This window comes from Muntiacus reevesi, chromosome 1 (genome assembly GCF_963930625.1).
Source record: "Muntiacus reevesi chromosome 1, mMunRee1.1, whole genome shotgun sequence".
Lineage (NCBI taxonomy): Eukaryota > Metazoa > Chordata > Mammalia > Artiodactyla > Cervidae > Muntiacus > Muntiacus reevesi.
The window spans coordinates 53,735,038-53,753,230 of NC_089249.1; the positions used below are offsets into that span (position 1 = coordinate 53,735,038).

The 18,193-nt window shown below is 40.7% G+C and overlaps 1 protein-coding gene across 2 annotated transcripts; it reads right to left on the bottom strand.

Moving 5' to 3' along the window:
* Positions 1-236: 236 nt before the first annotated feature.
* On the bottom strand, positions 237-16,360 carry DDX17 (DEAD-box helicase 17). 2 transcript variants are annotated; one of them, XM_065943846.1, is made up of 13 exons: positions 15,981-16,360; positions 11,864-12,014; positions 11,308-11,407; positions 10,564-10,697; positions 10,193-10,258; positions 8,632-8,773; positions 8,167-8,327; positions 7,913-8,085; positions 7,473-7,583; positions 7,277-7,338; positions 5,932-5,991; positions 1,707-1,943; positions 237-885 (listed from the first exon to the last, which is right to left on the bottom strand). In XM_065943846.1, the coding sequence occupies exons 1-13, from the start codon at positions 16,028-16,030 to the stop codon at positions 380-382; spliced, it is 1,953 nt and encodes a 650-aa protein (XP_065799918.1). In that variant the 5' UTR covers positions 16,031-16,360; the 3' UTR covers positions 237-379. The 2 variants fall into 2 exon arrangements, with proteins under 2 accessions (XP_065799918.1, XP_065799908.1); XM_065943836.1 differs by having other exon boundaries at positions 1,701-1,943.
* Positions 16,361-18,193: the final 1,833 nt, after the last annotated feature.

Consider the following 18,193-nt stretch of genomic DNA (forward strand, 5'->3'; position numbering starts at 1 on the left):
GCAATGAGCCACAATGACAATGGCAAAGCACTGTCTTAAAAACTCATCAGGCCTAAGGAACCCTGTTCCAGCTTGAAAAAGATCAAAGAAAAAAATAGCTCAAATATCCTCAACATGCAAGAAGTTGGGGGAAAAATCTCTTCCAGTCAGCTATACATACATATATATACTTTTACAAAATCTGTTATTACAGACTGGATCATTTTGGCAGGCAGAAGAAACCTGGCAGTGAATCCTAACTAATCTGCATGAAAGACAAATCACAATGGCTGGGGAAAAAATTATAAAAGAGAAAGAAAAAGGGAAGAGAAAAAAAGGAAAAGATAGCGTTCCTTTAAATGTAGTTAAGTCTGCACAAGTCACTACCACTTGAGTGGCTTCATTTACGTGAAGGAGGAGGGGGAGGAGGAGGAGGGGGGTATTGGTAGGCAGTCTGCCCCATGTAACCTATCATATTAGTAGCTCCTGGAGGTTGTGCAAACTGCTGTGACATCAGTGGCTGTGGCTGCTGCCCAGACCGGCCTATCCCACTAAACTGCTGGCTAGAGCTCTGTGAACTTCTCCCAGTTGAGGTGGTGCTACTGGCCCCGTAAGTGCCGGCGCCATACTCTTGGGCTGTGTAACCACTGGTGCCATAAGCAGCTGCCCCATAGGTGCCTTGACCATAGGTGTATTGGCCTGCTTGTGCTCCAAAGGCAGAATTTGGACTTCCATAGCCACTGCCGTTAGCATAACCGGCTCTATCGGTTTCACCACGATCCCGATAGCTTGCAGAGTCTCTCCGGCCACCATCTTTGACCCCTCGAAGCCTCCGGTCACACTCATCCTGATACATCAAATTGGGATTGTTGGCTGAAGAAGTGGTCCGGTATCGAGAACGGCCGCCTAATGAAGACACAAGAATTTTCAACGCCAGATATAGGATCCAAACATAACCACATATAAAAATGTTACTAGATACGAAAGTATTCAATATTCTTTCTTGATCTTTAGCCAAGTCAGCTTCCAAATCACTCCTTTAAAAATATACTCATAATTTGGTTCTTTAAGAAGATACCTTCAAAGAATTGTAAACATTAAAGGATATTCGACTTTTCATCTTTTGCCTTTTCTTTGAGGATTACCAAGAAACACACTCTTAAAAATGTAGGAAAAATGGTAAGGATGATTTAAAAACAAAAAACCCCCAAGCAGCTAGGTTCATATGACCACAAAGGAATCCTCTACTAGTGCACACTGGTTCTCAAATGTTACTTTGCAGACCTTAATTGCAATCAGAGTAATCTCTCAAGCTTTAGGGTTTTGAAAAGTTCAGGTTCCTAGTTCAATTCCAAGTCCACTTAAAAAAAAGTTTATACTTTTAAAAACTTCTAAGGGAATCGTAATGTAGAGCTTCAACATATAGTAAGCTGAGGGAAAGGGCATGAAACCCAGATCCTAGCTAGTATATCTCACAACTGTCCAATTCAAATCCAGTAACTATGCCTATATAACATTACTGATTTCCCCATATGGAAAACTCAAAACATACTACCTAAGGCTATGATAGTCACTCAAACCTCTTACTGTCTTACTCAAAAGAGATTATGAACAATTACTAAGCAACGTTAACATTAACCTCCACTGGATCAACAACAAACAGGACACAATGAACACACAAAAAGATACCTTGGCAGTACCTGGAAAACTCCAGGACTTACCCTTACCCCCTCCTCCGCCGCCTCCTCTGTGGTCCACCAGTTGCATCAATTTTGGATTGATAGCCTGATTAGCCTCTTCTAGCACTTTGATCAACTCTCGGGCCTGCTTTAGGTTCCCTGGGGTAAAGAAGGTGTAGGCAGTGCCCTTGTTGGTGCTACGGGCTGTTCGGCCAATACGGTGCACATAATCCTCTGAGCTGTTTGGATAGTCATAGTTGATCACAAACTTGACATCTTCCACATCTTCAAAGCCAACGATGAGTCAGTGTGTAGGTTGATGTGGCAGGGAAAGAGAAGGTAAAGGACATGCCAACAACAGGTGGGAAGCACGAATGCAGATGACAGCAAGAGGAGAGAAGACTAAGTTAGTAACCACTCTGAACAGGAACAAAAAAGACTCATCCCAACAGAGTAAAAGAGGATTAATGATGCTTGGGACATGCAGAGAAAGCATCAGCTGTAAAATCCTAAGGGAATCCCATTCAACCATTCAAACTCCTGCCTCTTTCATATTTTAACCAACATACTGACAGGAGTTGTATCAAATTCCAGTTCCATCTTTTTCAAAACTGGAATGTTTAAGGTGATACCACCATTAAGCTACAAGGCCAAATCACTTCTACTCTGTTGGGAGAGCCTGGCAAAATCTACCAGTAATATAACAAACTTACCTTTAAACCAGTCACAGAGCAAAATGAAAACAAAAAACAAACAGAAAAAAAAAACAAAAACACAAAAACTTCATATACTTTATTACTACATTTACATGGAGACTTAAGATACTTAGATTAAGAAATTTTTGCTTATATTAAAAAAAGACAAAACTGATCAGAGCCAAAGTTAAATACACTTATTTTCCTTTGCAGAAATATCCAAATTATCTTTCTTCTTTCAATTACCACAAGAGGACATTACACTAAAATTTCACTGTACTATACCAAGCCCAGCTCTGCCAAATGAGTTTTTTTTTCTCAACTCAAGGTTACTTCAACTCAGTCCTTACTTCAATTATCAAAGATTATCTACATAACCTGGAAAATTAAATAGCCAAAGAGTGTGGGAAAACATCATGAAACCTTGAGACACAAGTTTAATGTTCTGTCCACTGCTGGGAATTGAATTGAACAACCTCCTAAAGCTTTTAAGTATGTAAATGTTAGTGTAATGCTTCCAACTAAATGTATATTTTTACCTACTTAAACAAACAAATTTAAGAATATAACAAAGAATCCTAATGTTTTGTGGAAAAAAAATCTGCATTTTACAAAGAATATTCAGAAAATATCCTAGATAAAACACAGATTTTTGTGATATAAATAATTAAAAAACATTCTCTGTTTGTTACCAGACCGATGCACACTCCCTCCTCCTTTGGGAAACCGCTGCAGCCGATCCCGTCTCTTTGCCTTTTATTTTTGGCGGCCTCCTTTCGAAAACTCCGCCTTCTGACACGGGACCACTGGAGCGCGGGGAGCATGCATCAAGGGTCCGTGGCAGTGAGAAGTCCCCACACACGCTCGCTCTGTGAACTGGCTTAGATGCTTCTCTGTAGCCCCATTTGGTTGCCAAGCGCCGGAGAACCTGGGTTCGGGTAAAAATTTCAGGTCCTCCAACGCCTCCCCCAAGGATAATTGGGGTGATTGTAGAAAAAAATAATTAATAAAAAAAATGTAAGTTACATCCAAAGGGTCAGACTGCATCTATTGCCCAGACTGGATTAATTTCAGGGGAAAGGGGAGATGATCAAAAAAAAAAAAATTCAGCTGTTGTTAAAGGGCCTGTGAAGAAAGGGGCATTATGTCTGTTTCTTATTACATTAAAGGCTCCTCAGTCTTTACTGACCCCTAAAGTCCTGAAATCACACCAGAAAGACGAGAAGGCAGTTATCACAGGGGGCAGCGTGAGTCTCCGGCTAGGGTTGATGATGTAACAAAAGGAAAACAAAAATTTACAGGGCCAGCATGGATGTGAGATGGGGAAAGTAGGGAATTATGCTCCATGATCGCATCTTCAGAGCTAGAATGCTCCTTAGTCAGTCTCATTGTGTATGACCACAGGCAGCAGAGCAGGCTGAATTACTGCACTGGATGAAGATTTGTGCTTTCCTACCAGAAAGCACTGGGGACTGGAGTCAACAGTTCAGGTACTAACACTTGGGAGTATTTCTGGAGAGGTTCAATAGGGGACAGACATGGTGCAAGTTCTTCAGACTAGAAAGGTTTCTTGTATGTGCACATATAGCAGGCTAAGGGCATATAAGAGCAAGTGCAGAATTTGGTTTTCTCCAGTCTAGCCTGCCCTGATGTTATTTGTGCACTGTCACAATATTACCTTGGTGGCTTTAGACAAGATGCTGTTGCAGAGTAAGCAATCACAAAGTTACTCTTTTAGCCAGCTGCCTAGGGTAAGAACTTTTTGTCTGAGAAGCCCTATGACATGGCCTGAATCTCCAATCACTAACTGGGAGGGGCTGAGACTAGCCAATAGGCTCATCTAGAGCTGCTTCCGGCCAATGTAGATTTGCCTCGGCCATGTACTGAGTGATCTGCAGCTGCTATCAAAGCTTCTGTTAAAAAACAAAACAAAATAAATTCAATACTTTTAGCTTAACAGTGTGCAGTTTAAACAAAAAAAAAGGAAAAATTAAAAATATCCCATTGGAAGGGGAATAAATAGGATGACTATTATAAAGATGACTAGGATGACTATTATTTCCTGAGGACAACTATTATAAAGTTATGGGAATCAGAGAACTTACCTGAAGGGAATATTTAAGAGGCCATCGTTCGACAGGAAGTGAAAAAAGGCCTGGTGACTCAGCTGAAAATTGCACCCCTGTCTATGAGGTAGAAGCCTTCACTTTCCAGGATCTTGTAGGACCTTGGTCAGCATTCTGCCATTTTGGTGGGTTTCCCCTTTCCTTTTGATTTTTACAAGGCAGCAAACAAAGGGGCCCAAAACAAGCACTGATGTTGAGTAACAAGAAACAGACTCAGATACGTTCCCTCTCCCCTCTCTTGGATGAGTGGGGGTGGGATGAAGAGTCTAAGTTATTCTAATGGCAGCCAATTGATTTGGTTTAGAAATGCAGGGGGACATGGAACAAATATTTTAAATTGTCTAGGCAAGATGCACAAAGAAGCTACCAGCACATAGCAAGCCTGTTTAAAAACCACCATCACTGAAAGCTTTTATGTAAACTGCTTTCAGGCTTCAGCCTCTTCTCCCAACAGGCCCAAGTTCTAACCGCACAGATCCAGACATGACCTCAGAGGGTAGAGACAATCTTTCAGTCATGGCTGCAAGTCACCACCTCTGAAGGAGGGAATACGCTGAGTGCAATGTATAAAAAGCCTTCACTCCTTTTGTAATCCAGTTCAAACACTTGCTTTCTTTATGTTGAGTATCACAGGGAATATGGTTGCTTCTCGCCTTACTCAGCAAGAAAGATGTCAATTTAAAAGTATCTTTGTAATAGAAATACTCTTGTCGTTTTTTAAAATTAAGTTTTGAATTGCACCTATTTTTCTCAGAATGGGCTAAAGTACCACATCTCTGCATAAAATCATAATGGGTTTAAACTCCAGAACATCAGTTTCTGATTAAGATCTTAAATTGGAAGACAGCACATCAATAATATGAGAATGGGTGGGAAGAGGGGATAACTGAGTGCTCATGATAATTTTACTTCAGTAAATTAAATTGGGTAAAGCAGATTTAATTGCTGAAAGGTATCATATTTATAGACTTACTAAATCCCAAGAATATTAATGGCATTCATGGAATTGTACCTCCACAGATATGTTCGTAGAGGGAGAAAAAAGTAACTGAAGAAACTAGCTTCTAATAGCTAGGTTCAATCAAGCTCATTCTATTCACCCAGAAAATAGAATAAAACCAGGAAGTTGAGCTGTTCAACTGAATGTCTCCTCTCCCTCCAACTGTTTAAATAGTCATGCCTAGGCCTTGCTGCAGACCAAAGCCTGTTTGTTAGGAGCAGGAAGAGACTTTGAAAATAAAAAGAAAATAAAAAACAAACAAAAAACCCACCAAGGTTTTAAAAAAAAAAAAATGTGGGGGGTGGGGGGGAATCACGTACTTTGTATGTAATTCTTCTCTTTTAAATATTTATCTAAACACATGTATATGCAACTCTAATGTGAAATGACAAGCAAAATCTTTAAACCAAAAGATACATATACCATTGACAGAGACACCTATCTATACAAACCTAGCCCACGGGAGGCTACATCTGTGGCAATGAGAATGGGAGCCTTTCCAGAACGGAACTCTGCAAAACAAGGATGATACCACGAAAAACAAGTTATAAAATCAAAGCTACGTGATATATCTTAAAAAGTGACCAAATAAACATCCTTAGCTCTCTGACCTTTTCTACCACGTTAAAATTTCAAGTAATGGTGTCAGAACATACCAAGCTCTTTTAAATTTAAAGGTAATTCTTTTGAAAATATTTATTATATTCACCTTTAGCAGAGAAGCAATAGATTAAAAAGTTACCTAACAATGAGTAACATTAAAATGGTGGAGCAGTTTGTAACAAAATTAACATGAGTTGGAATTTTTCTTCTCTTAAATTGTGACAGCAAAGTAATCTCCCAAATAAAACCAAAAGTCGAGGTGGGGGAAGGGATAGGGAAAGGGAGAGGAAGTTTAAAAGACGTGAAATGAAAGGGGAAACCACAGCTTTGCCCTGTGAAATAATATAAAAATAAAATATATATTTCATATATATGAATATAATTTCACATAGTCAATAATATATATTTCACATATATATTAATTTCATATACATATGAAATAGAGGCCAATCTATAGGTCTCTACCCTCAGGTCCTGGCAATGAGCTCCTAAAACCCTTGTGAAACAGATGCTAGGAGAATCTTAATCTAATACTTAAAAGCCTTTGACCCTGGTACCTGAACAAGAGTTCCTAAATCCCTCAAATTTCCTGAGTGATAAGAGGTCTCTTATTCTAACGAAATGACACGATGGGCTCCAGAATAGCTCCTGGACAGAGGTTGGTCACCAGAAAGACCAAGCCGTGATAGAAGTTTGGAACTTTGAGCTCCTCTCAATCCTCAGAAGAGATGAGAGGAGATGGAGACCGAGTTAACATGATGAAGCCTCCATTGAAATTTCTGGGAGCTTCCGGGCCACTGTACGTATCTATAAAGGCAAGAACTTATTAGATAGAGTGGTTTAAGTGGTGGAAAAGTAGTATAAAGACCCATCATTACTGACATTAAGAGTACAGTGGAGATGACAAAAATGCCCCCAATATTCAAAAAACCAGAGCAGAGCTAGGCAAACTCTGGTCTACAGATCAAATGTGGCACAAAGCCCATTTCTACAATTAAGTTTTGCTGGAACACAGCCAGGCTCTCTTTACATAATGTCTATGGCTATATTTGTGCTGCAATAGCAGCTGAACAGTTGTGACACAAACCACTATACAATCTGCAAAGCTGAAAATAATTTACTATCTGGCTCTTTACAGAATGTTGGTCTATCCCTGAAATACACTGTAAGGACAATGCTTAGTTTTGAACTCACCATTAAGTACCCAATCTCTTTCTGGTTGACTCTTGTCTCCATGGATACACATAGCTGGCCAACTGTCAGAAAAAAAAAAAGTCAAGTACATATTAGGAATTATTCATATACTACACAACATTAAGAGTACCAATTTAGAAATTCCGACTGAATTATAAAATCCAAGGCAAATTAATTACATTATTGCTGCACTTACCCATCTCTGCGCATCCTTCGAGTGAGGTCATCACAGCGTCTCTTCGTCTCTACAAATATTATGGTTTTATTTTCCTTTTCAGCCATTATTTCCTCCATAAGTTGGATTAACCTGAAAAAAGACGAAACAATGAAGTCATCTAGAGAAGACCTCCTTATATATTATGTTTCCAGTATCAACCCTTCAAAGTTTTAGTATCTTCTTTTCAAATAACTTTCAATATAGCTGGGAATTATCAGAGCTGGTCAAATTGAAGAATCCAGAATTCTTGCCTTTAACCTTAATGATCTGATAACATAAAGAATGGATTGTTGGAAAACAATGCTTTTAATGTGTTCAAGGCTAGGAAATACTGGCTTCTATGCATAACACTTTAATTTTAGAAGATTATTAGAGGAAAAGTTTTATCAGCATTATCAAAACAGTGGAATCTCTCATACTTGTGGTCCTTTTCACTTTCCATGCAGACATCCACAATCTGGAGGATGTTGTGGTTGGCACTCAACTCCAGATTGCCTACGTTGATCTGTGTGTAATCACGAAGGAAATCCTCTGCCAACTGTCTTACTTCTTTCGGCCAGGTGGCACTCCACATTAATGTCTGCCTATCAGGCTATCAGGAAAAGAAAGACTTTCTTTTAGATTAAGGAACCACTATAGGCAAAGGGTAGAAAAAAACATAAGCTCTACACACCCTGATTTGGTCAACAATTTTACGAATTTGGGGTTCAAAGCCCATATCAAGCATTCTGTCAGCTTCATCCAGTACAAGGTAAGTACATCGGCGGAGATTTGTCTTTCCTGACTCCAGGAAATCTATCAGGCGTCCAGGAGTAGCTATACAGATCTCAACGCCTGTAAAGCAAAACCAAAGATCTATTCAACTAAGAATTCTTTAAATGCTGTTCAAGCTTCAAAAGTACCTGGAAAAAACATGATGTAACAAGAATTTATGTATAAACATCTGAAATTCCGTTAAAGTCTCTAGCCACACTGGACTTTCCTAAAATAGCATTTTAGCCATATGTGAGAATTTCTAAGCTACTGAAATACTGATCCCCCTCCACCCCACCAGAAATCCACTATTTTCCTCTTCAATTTCATTCACAAAACCTGGTAAAATGAAACTAAAAATTCTTAAATGCTCTTTTTTTCTTACCTCTCTCTAAATCTCGAATCTGGGGACCTTTAGGAGCACCTCCATAAATGCAAGTGCTCTTCAATCTGGAGCATTTGCCATAGTCATCAGCCACTTGCTGTACTTGCTGGGCAAGCTCTCTGGTAGGAGCCAGAACTAGACACTAAAACAAACAAATCATTTGAGACACCACCCCAAGTTTAAGGGGAACAAAAAAAAGTACAAAAAGGTTATTTAATTCTCTACTGTCTAATCTGAGGTGGGGGCTTGAGAAGGCAGCAGGTTTAAGATATTGCACTGTAATGTGGCTAAAAATTATATCCCTAACATCTTACAGAAAAACCTGAATGAATTTTTTGGTCAATCCAATTTGAGAACTAATATTTGCCATGTAGTATGATGGCTGACTTTTGACACAATTCATTAATGTGTGCTACGTAAGTAGATTTATAGACTGTATTACCTAGTTTTAACTAAACAACTCACAAAATGATTAAGTAGCTACAATATTCCTGTAACAAAACCAGGTTAAGTCCCAAATTTTACTTAGATATCAGAACAAGAAAAGAGCAGAGCTGACATTTTCCTGACATCTAGTTTAAGGTCTTGGCCAGGCAAAGCTGGCAAAAACAAGGATGATTTATACACATTGTGACAAGAAGTTGGTCAAATAAAATTAAGACACTTTGAAACTGGAATCATATATACTGGTAACAATAACTCTCACTTGGTATATCAATCCATTAGACATTATTTAATGATAATACAGCTAATTCCATTAGCCATATGAAATACATTACATATTATGTAATGAAAAGTTAAATGTACTACTTATTGTTGTGCATCATTAAAACATATTGTATAATGTACATATTTACAAACATACAGTGAATGCAAGCTCTATTAAAAAAATGTTAAGAAAGTACATTCAAAATGTTTGAAGACCACTACTGAAATTTTACAGTAAATAGCATTAACTGAAAATGATCAAACCAGAAAATGGTGCTGCTCTATAAACATTTACAAAAGCATTACTTAAACACAAAAAATACACATCCCAAACCTGACTTATCCACAGATCAAGTATCTCATTTTATACCTTTGTATCCCTCATAGTATCGATGGGCAATTAAGCAGTGCATCTGTATTTAATGCACAGAAAATGCCTACATGTGATGCTAACAGGTACGGTAGTTAAAAGTAAGACTGAGGGACTTCCCTGGTGGTCCAGTGGTTAAGACTCTGTGCTTTCAAAGCAGCAGGGCATGGGTTCAATCCCGGGTCGGGGAACTAAGATTCCACAAGCCATGTGGCCATAAATAAATAAATATTAAAACAATAAAAAAGAAAAAAATAAAAGTAAGACTGATTCAAATTCGAGCTCAGCAATTTAATTACTGTCTGACCCTGGGCAAGTCACTTAACTGCTTTGTACCTAAGATTTACCAGTAAGACAATATTTCCTCCAGATATGGAAGGTGAGGTTGAGAACGAAATCTGAGAACACATGTAAAGTACAGTGCCTGAAACATAATAAATTGTAGTTATTTTTAGAAGTATAAACAAACTGAAACATACTTACAATTGGGCCATCTCCTCTTTCCAAGTAAGGCTGGTGGTTAATATGAACAATTGCAGGTAGCAAATACTGGAGAAGGAAAGAAGGATAGTCTTATACCAAAACTAAGCCATTATATCAACTGTTCTAAATTATCACAGTAATTGATAACGTCTAAGTAACTAGGAAAAAGAAAACAGAATTCACATCTCTTAAACATATATGCAGTGCAAATGTGAACATAAAATGCTTCCACATATTTCAGATAGCTAAAAAAGCTAAAACATTACTTCCACTATCTGAATTAGAATTTTAAGCATTGAGAATATATGTAATATTTACAACAGCAAAATAAGTTACCACAATATGCAAAGTCTTCCCTTGCGGGTACATACCGCCAACGTCTTCCCAGAGCCAGTCTGAGCAATGCCCACCATATCCCGGCCACTAAGAGCCAAGGGAAATCCCTGGCACTGAATTGGAGTTGGTTCTGTGAAGTGCTGATCCATCAACACATCCATTACGTATTCTGTACAAGAACAGATATTACTGTTTTTAGGTAAAACTAAAAAGTGAACCTATAGCCAAAAGAAATTATAGAGACTTCTTAAGCTCACCAAAGGCAATAATTATCCAGCTTTACATCTCTCCAAGAGAAGCAGTAATTTTGTCTTCAGTTACTGAAATTCAGTTCTTTGACCTGCTGTTTCTCAAGAAGGCTACTGCCATAGCCATCCACCCTTATTCTCAAAAACTTGAAAACCATTGCTCTAAAGTATCTAAGGTACAAGGTATAGGTACCTAGAAGCCACCTACTGTTTATCTAATCCAAATTTTATCCAGGTAGAAAGCAATTTTATTTTGCTATTTTTCTAAAACGTAAAGGCAAAACCCCAAGGAAAGATGAAAACCAAACAAATTTAAAAAAACCCTGCAAAAGACCCAAGAAAGTTCTAAATTGAGAACACATGCACATTAAAAAGAAACTCACCCCAAAAACTCGAAGAACTTTTGTGAAAGGTTTCTATTTGTCTTTTCAACAAAATCCTGAGCTGGGTCAAAACCTTTAAATAACTTATGACCACAGTGACCATTCAAGCTAAATTAACAATTAATATCCCCGACTGAGAAGCACTTACGTGGGAAGTTAGCATGATGGAAGGCAAACACGGGTTTAGGACAAACATCTCCCCCTCTCACTGTAATCTCTTTCTTTCGGCGTAATTCATCAACCTCATACTATTTAAGAAACAAAGTAAGACAAATCAGTAACCAATTTATTCTAAATGTGCAAAACTTTATGTTCCAATAAAGTATAACAATGATCAAATTCACAATTACAATGGAAAATATGTTTAACACTTCTTACAGTGCTTTTCATGTATGTTCAACTTCACACAACTTTCTAAGTCAACGAAGCAGGTAGTGAGTTTCATTTTCCACATGAGAATAGTTAACACAGAAAGATGAAATATAACCAACATATGAGAATCAAGTGCTTTCTCTTACGAGTATCAGCTTTCCTAACAAGAACCAAAGGAAAAGTCCCACCACACCAGAATAAAAAATAGAAGAGTAAACTTTGTATATATATGAGTAAACTTTCTATATATGAGTAAACTTTGGCTAATTGATCTCCTTGGTTCACTACTGCATGTGAAGAAAAGGTAAATAAATACCACCCCTCAAACTTACTGGAGTCAGTCTTGCCACTTCTGGATGTTCAACATAAAAATTCTTCTCAAACTTGGGGAGCTCACTCAAATCCCACTTCTTTTTACGTAGACGCTCCCCAGGATTACCAAATTTCTTTGGGGGAAGGCCACCACCACCTCTTGCTCCAAATCTAGAAACATCAAAATTTCCAGTTTATTAGTATTTTTAAAGCAAAATATCTCAGGTGCCATAAAAACATGCAAAAAGATGCAACTCTTAAGATACTACCAGCCCCCTCCAAAAAAATATTTGTGTAAAGTACTTAAAACAGTATCTGACATAGTAAACACTCAATACAAACTGGCAGTAATTGTATTCATTCAACAAATAGTTACTGGGTATCAACTATAAACCAGGTATGGTTTTAAGTGGTGCTAGAGATACTGAAGTAAACAGAAATCGCTACTCTTATGTAATATTCTGAAATGAAGCTAAGTGAGGACATTCAATTTAAATTAGGGCAAAACTGTGGACAGGTAGAAAGTTATCTAAGGTCTTTAAAACAATTTAAAAAATCATTCTTTTCGCTTTACCTTGCTTTCACAACAGACAAGTTCAACTGGAATACAAATATGGCCATTAGCCAAACTTGAAATGTTCTGTTTCCTAAGAAGAATCCTAAGACTAAGATGGTCTTCATTTCTGTATTTCAACCATTAAAGTGCAGGACATTGTTTTGGTGCACCAATAACAATGTCTTCATCTCATTTCCTCACTCCTGAAAACGCTACGCCAAATTTAATTCTCCTTTTCTACTCTCATTCATAACATCATCTTGCAAATGGTTCCACGAGTTTACTAATCAACAGGCAGTAGATGTACTAACCATTCTAAAGCATGTCAATTTTCTGGAACTCAAAATGGTCTTAAAAGTTCTTGGCTTAAAGAGCTGGCTACATATTTCTCTAAATACAAATATACAAAGATGGATGGCAGGAAATTTTATTGGGACCATTAAGTATTTACATTCAAAAAGACAGAACCTGGCAGATTCCATTATATTACTGTTGATCAATACCAATCAACACCTTCAACATGTCCTCAGGCTTAAGACCAAACAGGAGACTGACCCCTCCTCCCTCCCTTTTAGGTGAAGCAACTAACAATTCCATCAATAACTAAAGTTCTCTACATTTAAAAAAGCCAAGGCTTTAAACTGTCAGTCTTGCAAAGAAAAATGACCAAAGACTAATTTTCAGAGATTGGCTGCCTAATTATGTGGTTCTTCACAAAATACCCTAATGCTGGGAAAGAGCCAAGGCAGGAGAGAGGGAGGGAGAGGATGAGATGGTTGGATAGCACCACTGATTCAGTGGACGCGAATTTGAGCAAACTCTGGGAGACAGGACAGGGAAGCATGGTGTGCTGCAGTCCACAGGGTTGCAAAGAGTCGGACACAATTTAGTGACTGAACAACAACAAATGTTGTTCCTAAAAAATGCCATTTTAATGCTGCTGCTGCACTCCAGTATTACTCAGACCTTAAAATAACAACCTAGAAGAAAACAGAACTTTTGAAAACAATGTTCAAGACTTATTCAAAATAGCCCTTATTTTTCAAAGTTTTTTCTTTTCCTCTATTGCACTGGCTATTTAACCAAGGTATATCATCCTTCTCTAAAGATATACTGTAATTTGAAACATGGGATTCTTAAAAATACGCTTTCTACCACCTGTATAAAGTTGACTACAATGTCCAAGAGAGCCTTTCCTCTTGTAGAACCTGAGTGCATTCGCATCATCATTTAAATGTCTACATATCCTAACCCCCTGCATACTATGCTGCTCATTAATGTTTTGAGTATTAATTTTAATTTAGATTTGCAATAAATGCCAGTTTCGAAGATTTACACATTAACATGCAGAATCATCTACAATGCACGTTTGGACTGTACATGTACATACACTACCTCACTCATTCCCCTTTCAAAATAATCCATTTCAGCTCTGTACAGTTAAGAACAAAACAACAGCAATTCAAATAATGAAAGAAATTTCATAGTAAAGGTGGAGTTAGGGCACAGACCTTACAAAAGGCCATTTTGTTTGAAACATTATTTTTTAAGTCTTTTCTTAATATCTGATACTTAAGAGTCAATATGGGATAAACTAAGTATGGATCAGCAACTCAATTTTTTGGCTTTTCAAATAATAAACCTTTTCTTATTAAAGCATATATATAAAACATCCATGGTAAAGAAATAATGTTAGCAGTACTTCAATAGCTTCTATGTGCCTACTTCAAGGTTAGAATACCCATCATACCAATGAGTACCTCGAATTTTAACCATTCCCTTTTATTCTGGTCTTGTCATCTGTTACTTAGCTTATCCTTCTAGGACACCTTGTATTTTTACTTAATATTTATGTTTGTGAATCATATATCCTATTTTTTTTTCACTGCTGTACTGTATTCTATGGGACGAATTTATCCAGACATTTGAACTGTTTTAATATTGTCATAAACAACACTGTTATAAACATGGCTATGTAAGTACATGTACAAGGGTTTTTCTAGGCCTATGAGTCTAGGGTACAAGGCTTGAGAGGAATTCTGGGTCATTTTCATTTTACTAGGAAACATCAAGTTCTTTTCCCTAAGTGGTTGTACTGAAATTCACTATAAATTTGGCTATACTGTGAAACACTAAGCAAACATTTCACTTATAGTCTTTTCAATTTAAAGTTAAAATCAAGTATTTCCTTTCCGAACAAAGTATAAGTCAAAACAGTCCTTTTTATTTAGTAAGTGAAAGTCGCTCAGTCGTGTCCGACTCTGGGATCCCATGGACTATATACAGTCCACGGAATTCTCCAGGCCAGAATACTGGACTGCGTAGCCTTTCCCTTCTCCAGGGGACGTTCCCAAGCCAGGGATCGAACCCAGGTTTCCCGCATTGCAGGCGGATTCTCTAACAGCTGAGCCACAGTAAAACAAGTAATAATTGAGGAGCGTGTGACTATTAGGTCTGGTAGTTATGCATTTGAACCACAGAAGACAAAAATGTTTGGAGAAAACAGCTTTAACAGAGTGTCTACTACAGAGACAATTGCACACACCATCTCAATTCCGGGGAACAATGCAATTACCATCCCCATCTTCGGACGAGAAAATCTGCTCACAAAGGTTCAGGATCTCGCCCAAGGTCACACACACACAATCTATATATATAAAGACGTGGCGTCCCAAAAACTTTTATTCATAGATGAAACTTTTTTTAAAGCGACTTTTTCGATTAACAGGAACCTTAAGATTTGAATCTCATCTGGGAAGACTTCACGTTTAATCCCGTTAACTTCCAATCCAGTAAACGTGGCATTACTAGATCAAAAAATTACAAGGTAGACCAAGACGTTAATGCTTCAGGCCAATTAGAGAAGAAAAAAGAAACGTTAAAACAAAAAACTCCTCCCTCCCGCCAAACAACAGTTTTAGACAGCAAATAATGCCAGCAAATGTCGCTGGCATTCCATTGTGCTTCCTTCGAGTTAAAGTACAACTAAACGTAATTTTTAAATGTTCTAAAATCTGCAAGTCCGCTTCTTAATAGTCTCTAGTTTCGAACCAAGTTTCCAGTTCCATAAACAGGGAAGCCATTTGCCGTTAAAAGACTTTCCCAGAGTGAACTCGGAGACCTCATCCTTCTCTCTCAGCAAGAACATCCGCGATTCACGGATGAACACTAGCCCTGCAGAGATCAAATGACTCGCTCAAACCCGCCGGGCTCGAAAGCCGGGAAATTGAGGAGGCCCGGGCTGAGTCGGCGGAGGTCAGAGCTCCTCTCCTGCTGCCTGTGGGGCTGAGGCCCTGTGGGGCTGAGGCCCGGCCGCGCCGCGCCACGACGACCGTCCGCAAGCAGGGGCTGGGGCGTCGCCAAGCCGCCACCCCCCTCCCCCCATCGCCCCGCCAGAGGCCCCCGCACTAAACTGCTGTTACGTCCCGGGTCACCTCGCCTCCCAGTCGGAAGCTTCGCTCCTAGGCTTGCAGTCGGCTCCCCAGTCTTCCGCTTAACCGCAGGCTGCGGTCTCCTTAGGAAGCAACCTCCTCCCCGCCCCCCGCGCACACAAGGCCTTTCCTCTCCTCCTCCCCCCTTACCCTCCACGGTCACGATCCCGGTCCCGGTCCCCAAAGCCGCCTCCGCGCATGGTCCCAAACGGATAGAGATCTGGGAGCGGGGCACGGATGGCCGGGCTCGGGAGGGCCTGCGGCTCCGGTCTGGTGACGACCGATGGCGGCGGCGCCTCCGCTGTTGGGGCGGCGGCAGGCGCGGCGCTCTCTCGCTCCGACGCGCTGTCTCCCGTCGCAGACGCCACCGTCGCCGCCTCTCTCGTCGGAGACGGGAGCAAAACACAGAGAATCGGGGTTATAAAAGCAGTGGGTAGGTTTGGCTACGCTCAAACCCGGCAGTGCCGCGGCTTAGGCGTCTCCTTCCTTCCCAGCGACTGCACAAAATGGCGGCCAGCGCTGAGACTGCTCCAGCTTAACGCTACGTACGTCGGAGCCGATACGTAAACAGCGTCTCGGAATAGCCCGAGGGCTTCGCGGAGCACTAGGGGTATTCTTGGAAGCGTTTTACGTCAGTTGCGGAGACGGGCGCACTTCGCGGTCTGTAGCAGAAAAACAAAATACGGATTGGGCGCAGAGTTCTCGCGCCTCCCGAACCAGAACTAGGGGTGGGGAGGGGAGGCGGAGAGCGACGTAACATTCTTGGCGTCGTTAGCCGGCCCACTATTGCGAAGATGCGCAGTGTGCGTAACGCATTCTGTTTAGAGAATAGAGGATTTTGCCGGGTTCCGACGCGGGACGGAATCAGGGCCTGCTCCTACAAATCGCTCGGCAGAGACAATAACCGTCCTCCATATTGCAGGCGTCAAGTTTCAGGGCTTCTAGGTGTTAAACTCCGAGGACCGTCTTCAGGGACCCTGGCCGGCGCTCCTAGACGGTCTTGCCAGCCCTCTGGCCCCGTCGCCCTGGACCTGGCGAGACTGGCCGCGCGCCCCGGCGCCATTTCCTATCAGTTGCCTTTCAGCGCTGTCGCCGGCGGCCATGATGGAGGCGCCTGCTCCGTTCTTAGGGGAGTTGGTCAGGCGCCGAGGTCCCAGCTGAATTAAATCGCTATCCGTACGCTTCGTTCACAGTGAAATGCATTTTGTGAGCAGAATATTTACACTGTTCCCGGTTGGGCACGGTTGACTAACAAAAAACTGAAATGTGGGTGGAGCCCCTCTTAAGGTAGACGCTGAGGACCCTGGGCCGACTTTAAATGGCGCTGCCTCAGGAGACCTGTTATTGGCTCTTCGCGCTCTCCCCAGAGGAGAAGATCTAGTTTAAAAGCGGTGGTCTTCAGACGCTGAAAAGGTGAAGGCATAAGTACATGTTTTTAAACAGGCTAGACTGCCTTCTCTCTCAATTTCATCTAAGCTTACTTCCTTCTCCCTGCTTCCTTCTTTCGCTTTCCAATTTCAAAGTCTCGCAAGCTTGGCCAGACGGCGTCACAGGATTGTCAGCTGCTAGGGCCCTGGCGGAGTAGCTTGTTGAACAATTCTTATTTCTACAGGTAATGAAGCCCCCATTTGGGGGTTGAGTGGGGTCTCCTACTCTTCTGAGTGATTTTCCAAATTGTTAGAGAAGTAGCATACGAAAAGGGTTTCCCAGGTTCACTAGTGTTGCAGGAAGGGGGACCCTTTCCAGGACCCGAACGAAACTGGGCTCTTGTCTAACACTCGGAAATGGAATTGTCCGAGGAGACACATGCTGACAAAGCAAGAGATTTTATTGGGAAAGGGCACCCGGGTGGAGAGCAGGAGGGTAAGGGAACCCAGGAGAACTGCTCTGCCGCGTGGCTCGCAGTCTTGGGTTTTATGGTGATGGGATTCGTTTCCGGGTAGTCTTTGGCCAATCATTCTAATTCAGAGTCTTTCCTGGTGGCGCACGCATCGCTCAGCCAAGATGGATGCTAGCGAGAGGGATTCTGGGAAGTGGACGGACAGGTAGTGTCTCCTCTCGATCTTTCCTGAACTCTTCGGGCTGGTGGTGGCTTATTAGTTCCATATTCCTTATTAGGATCTCCTGCCATAAAACAACTCATGCAAATGGTTACTATGGTGCCTGGCCAGGGTGGGCGGTTTCAATCAGTGTGCTTCACCTAACAACTCCCCCCTGAGAGACTTCATACTCAAGATGCTTCTTGGGAATTGGGGTGGAGGTGTCTTTCTTCTGTAACTTCTTCCTGCTGTGCCTGGGCGTAGGCCTGCCTAGCAGAGCAGAAGTCTCTCTATACCTGACCTAAGTTGGGGTGTTTTATATCT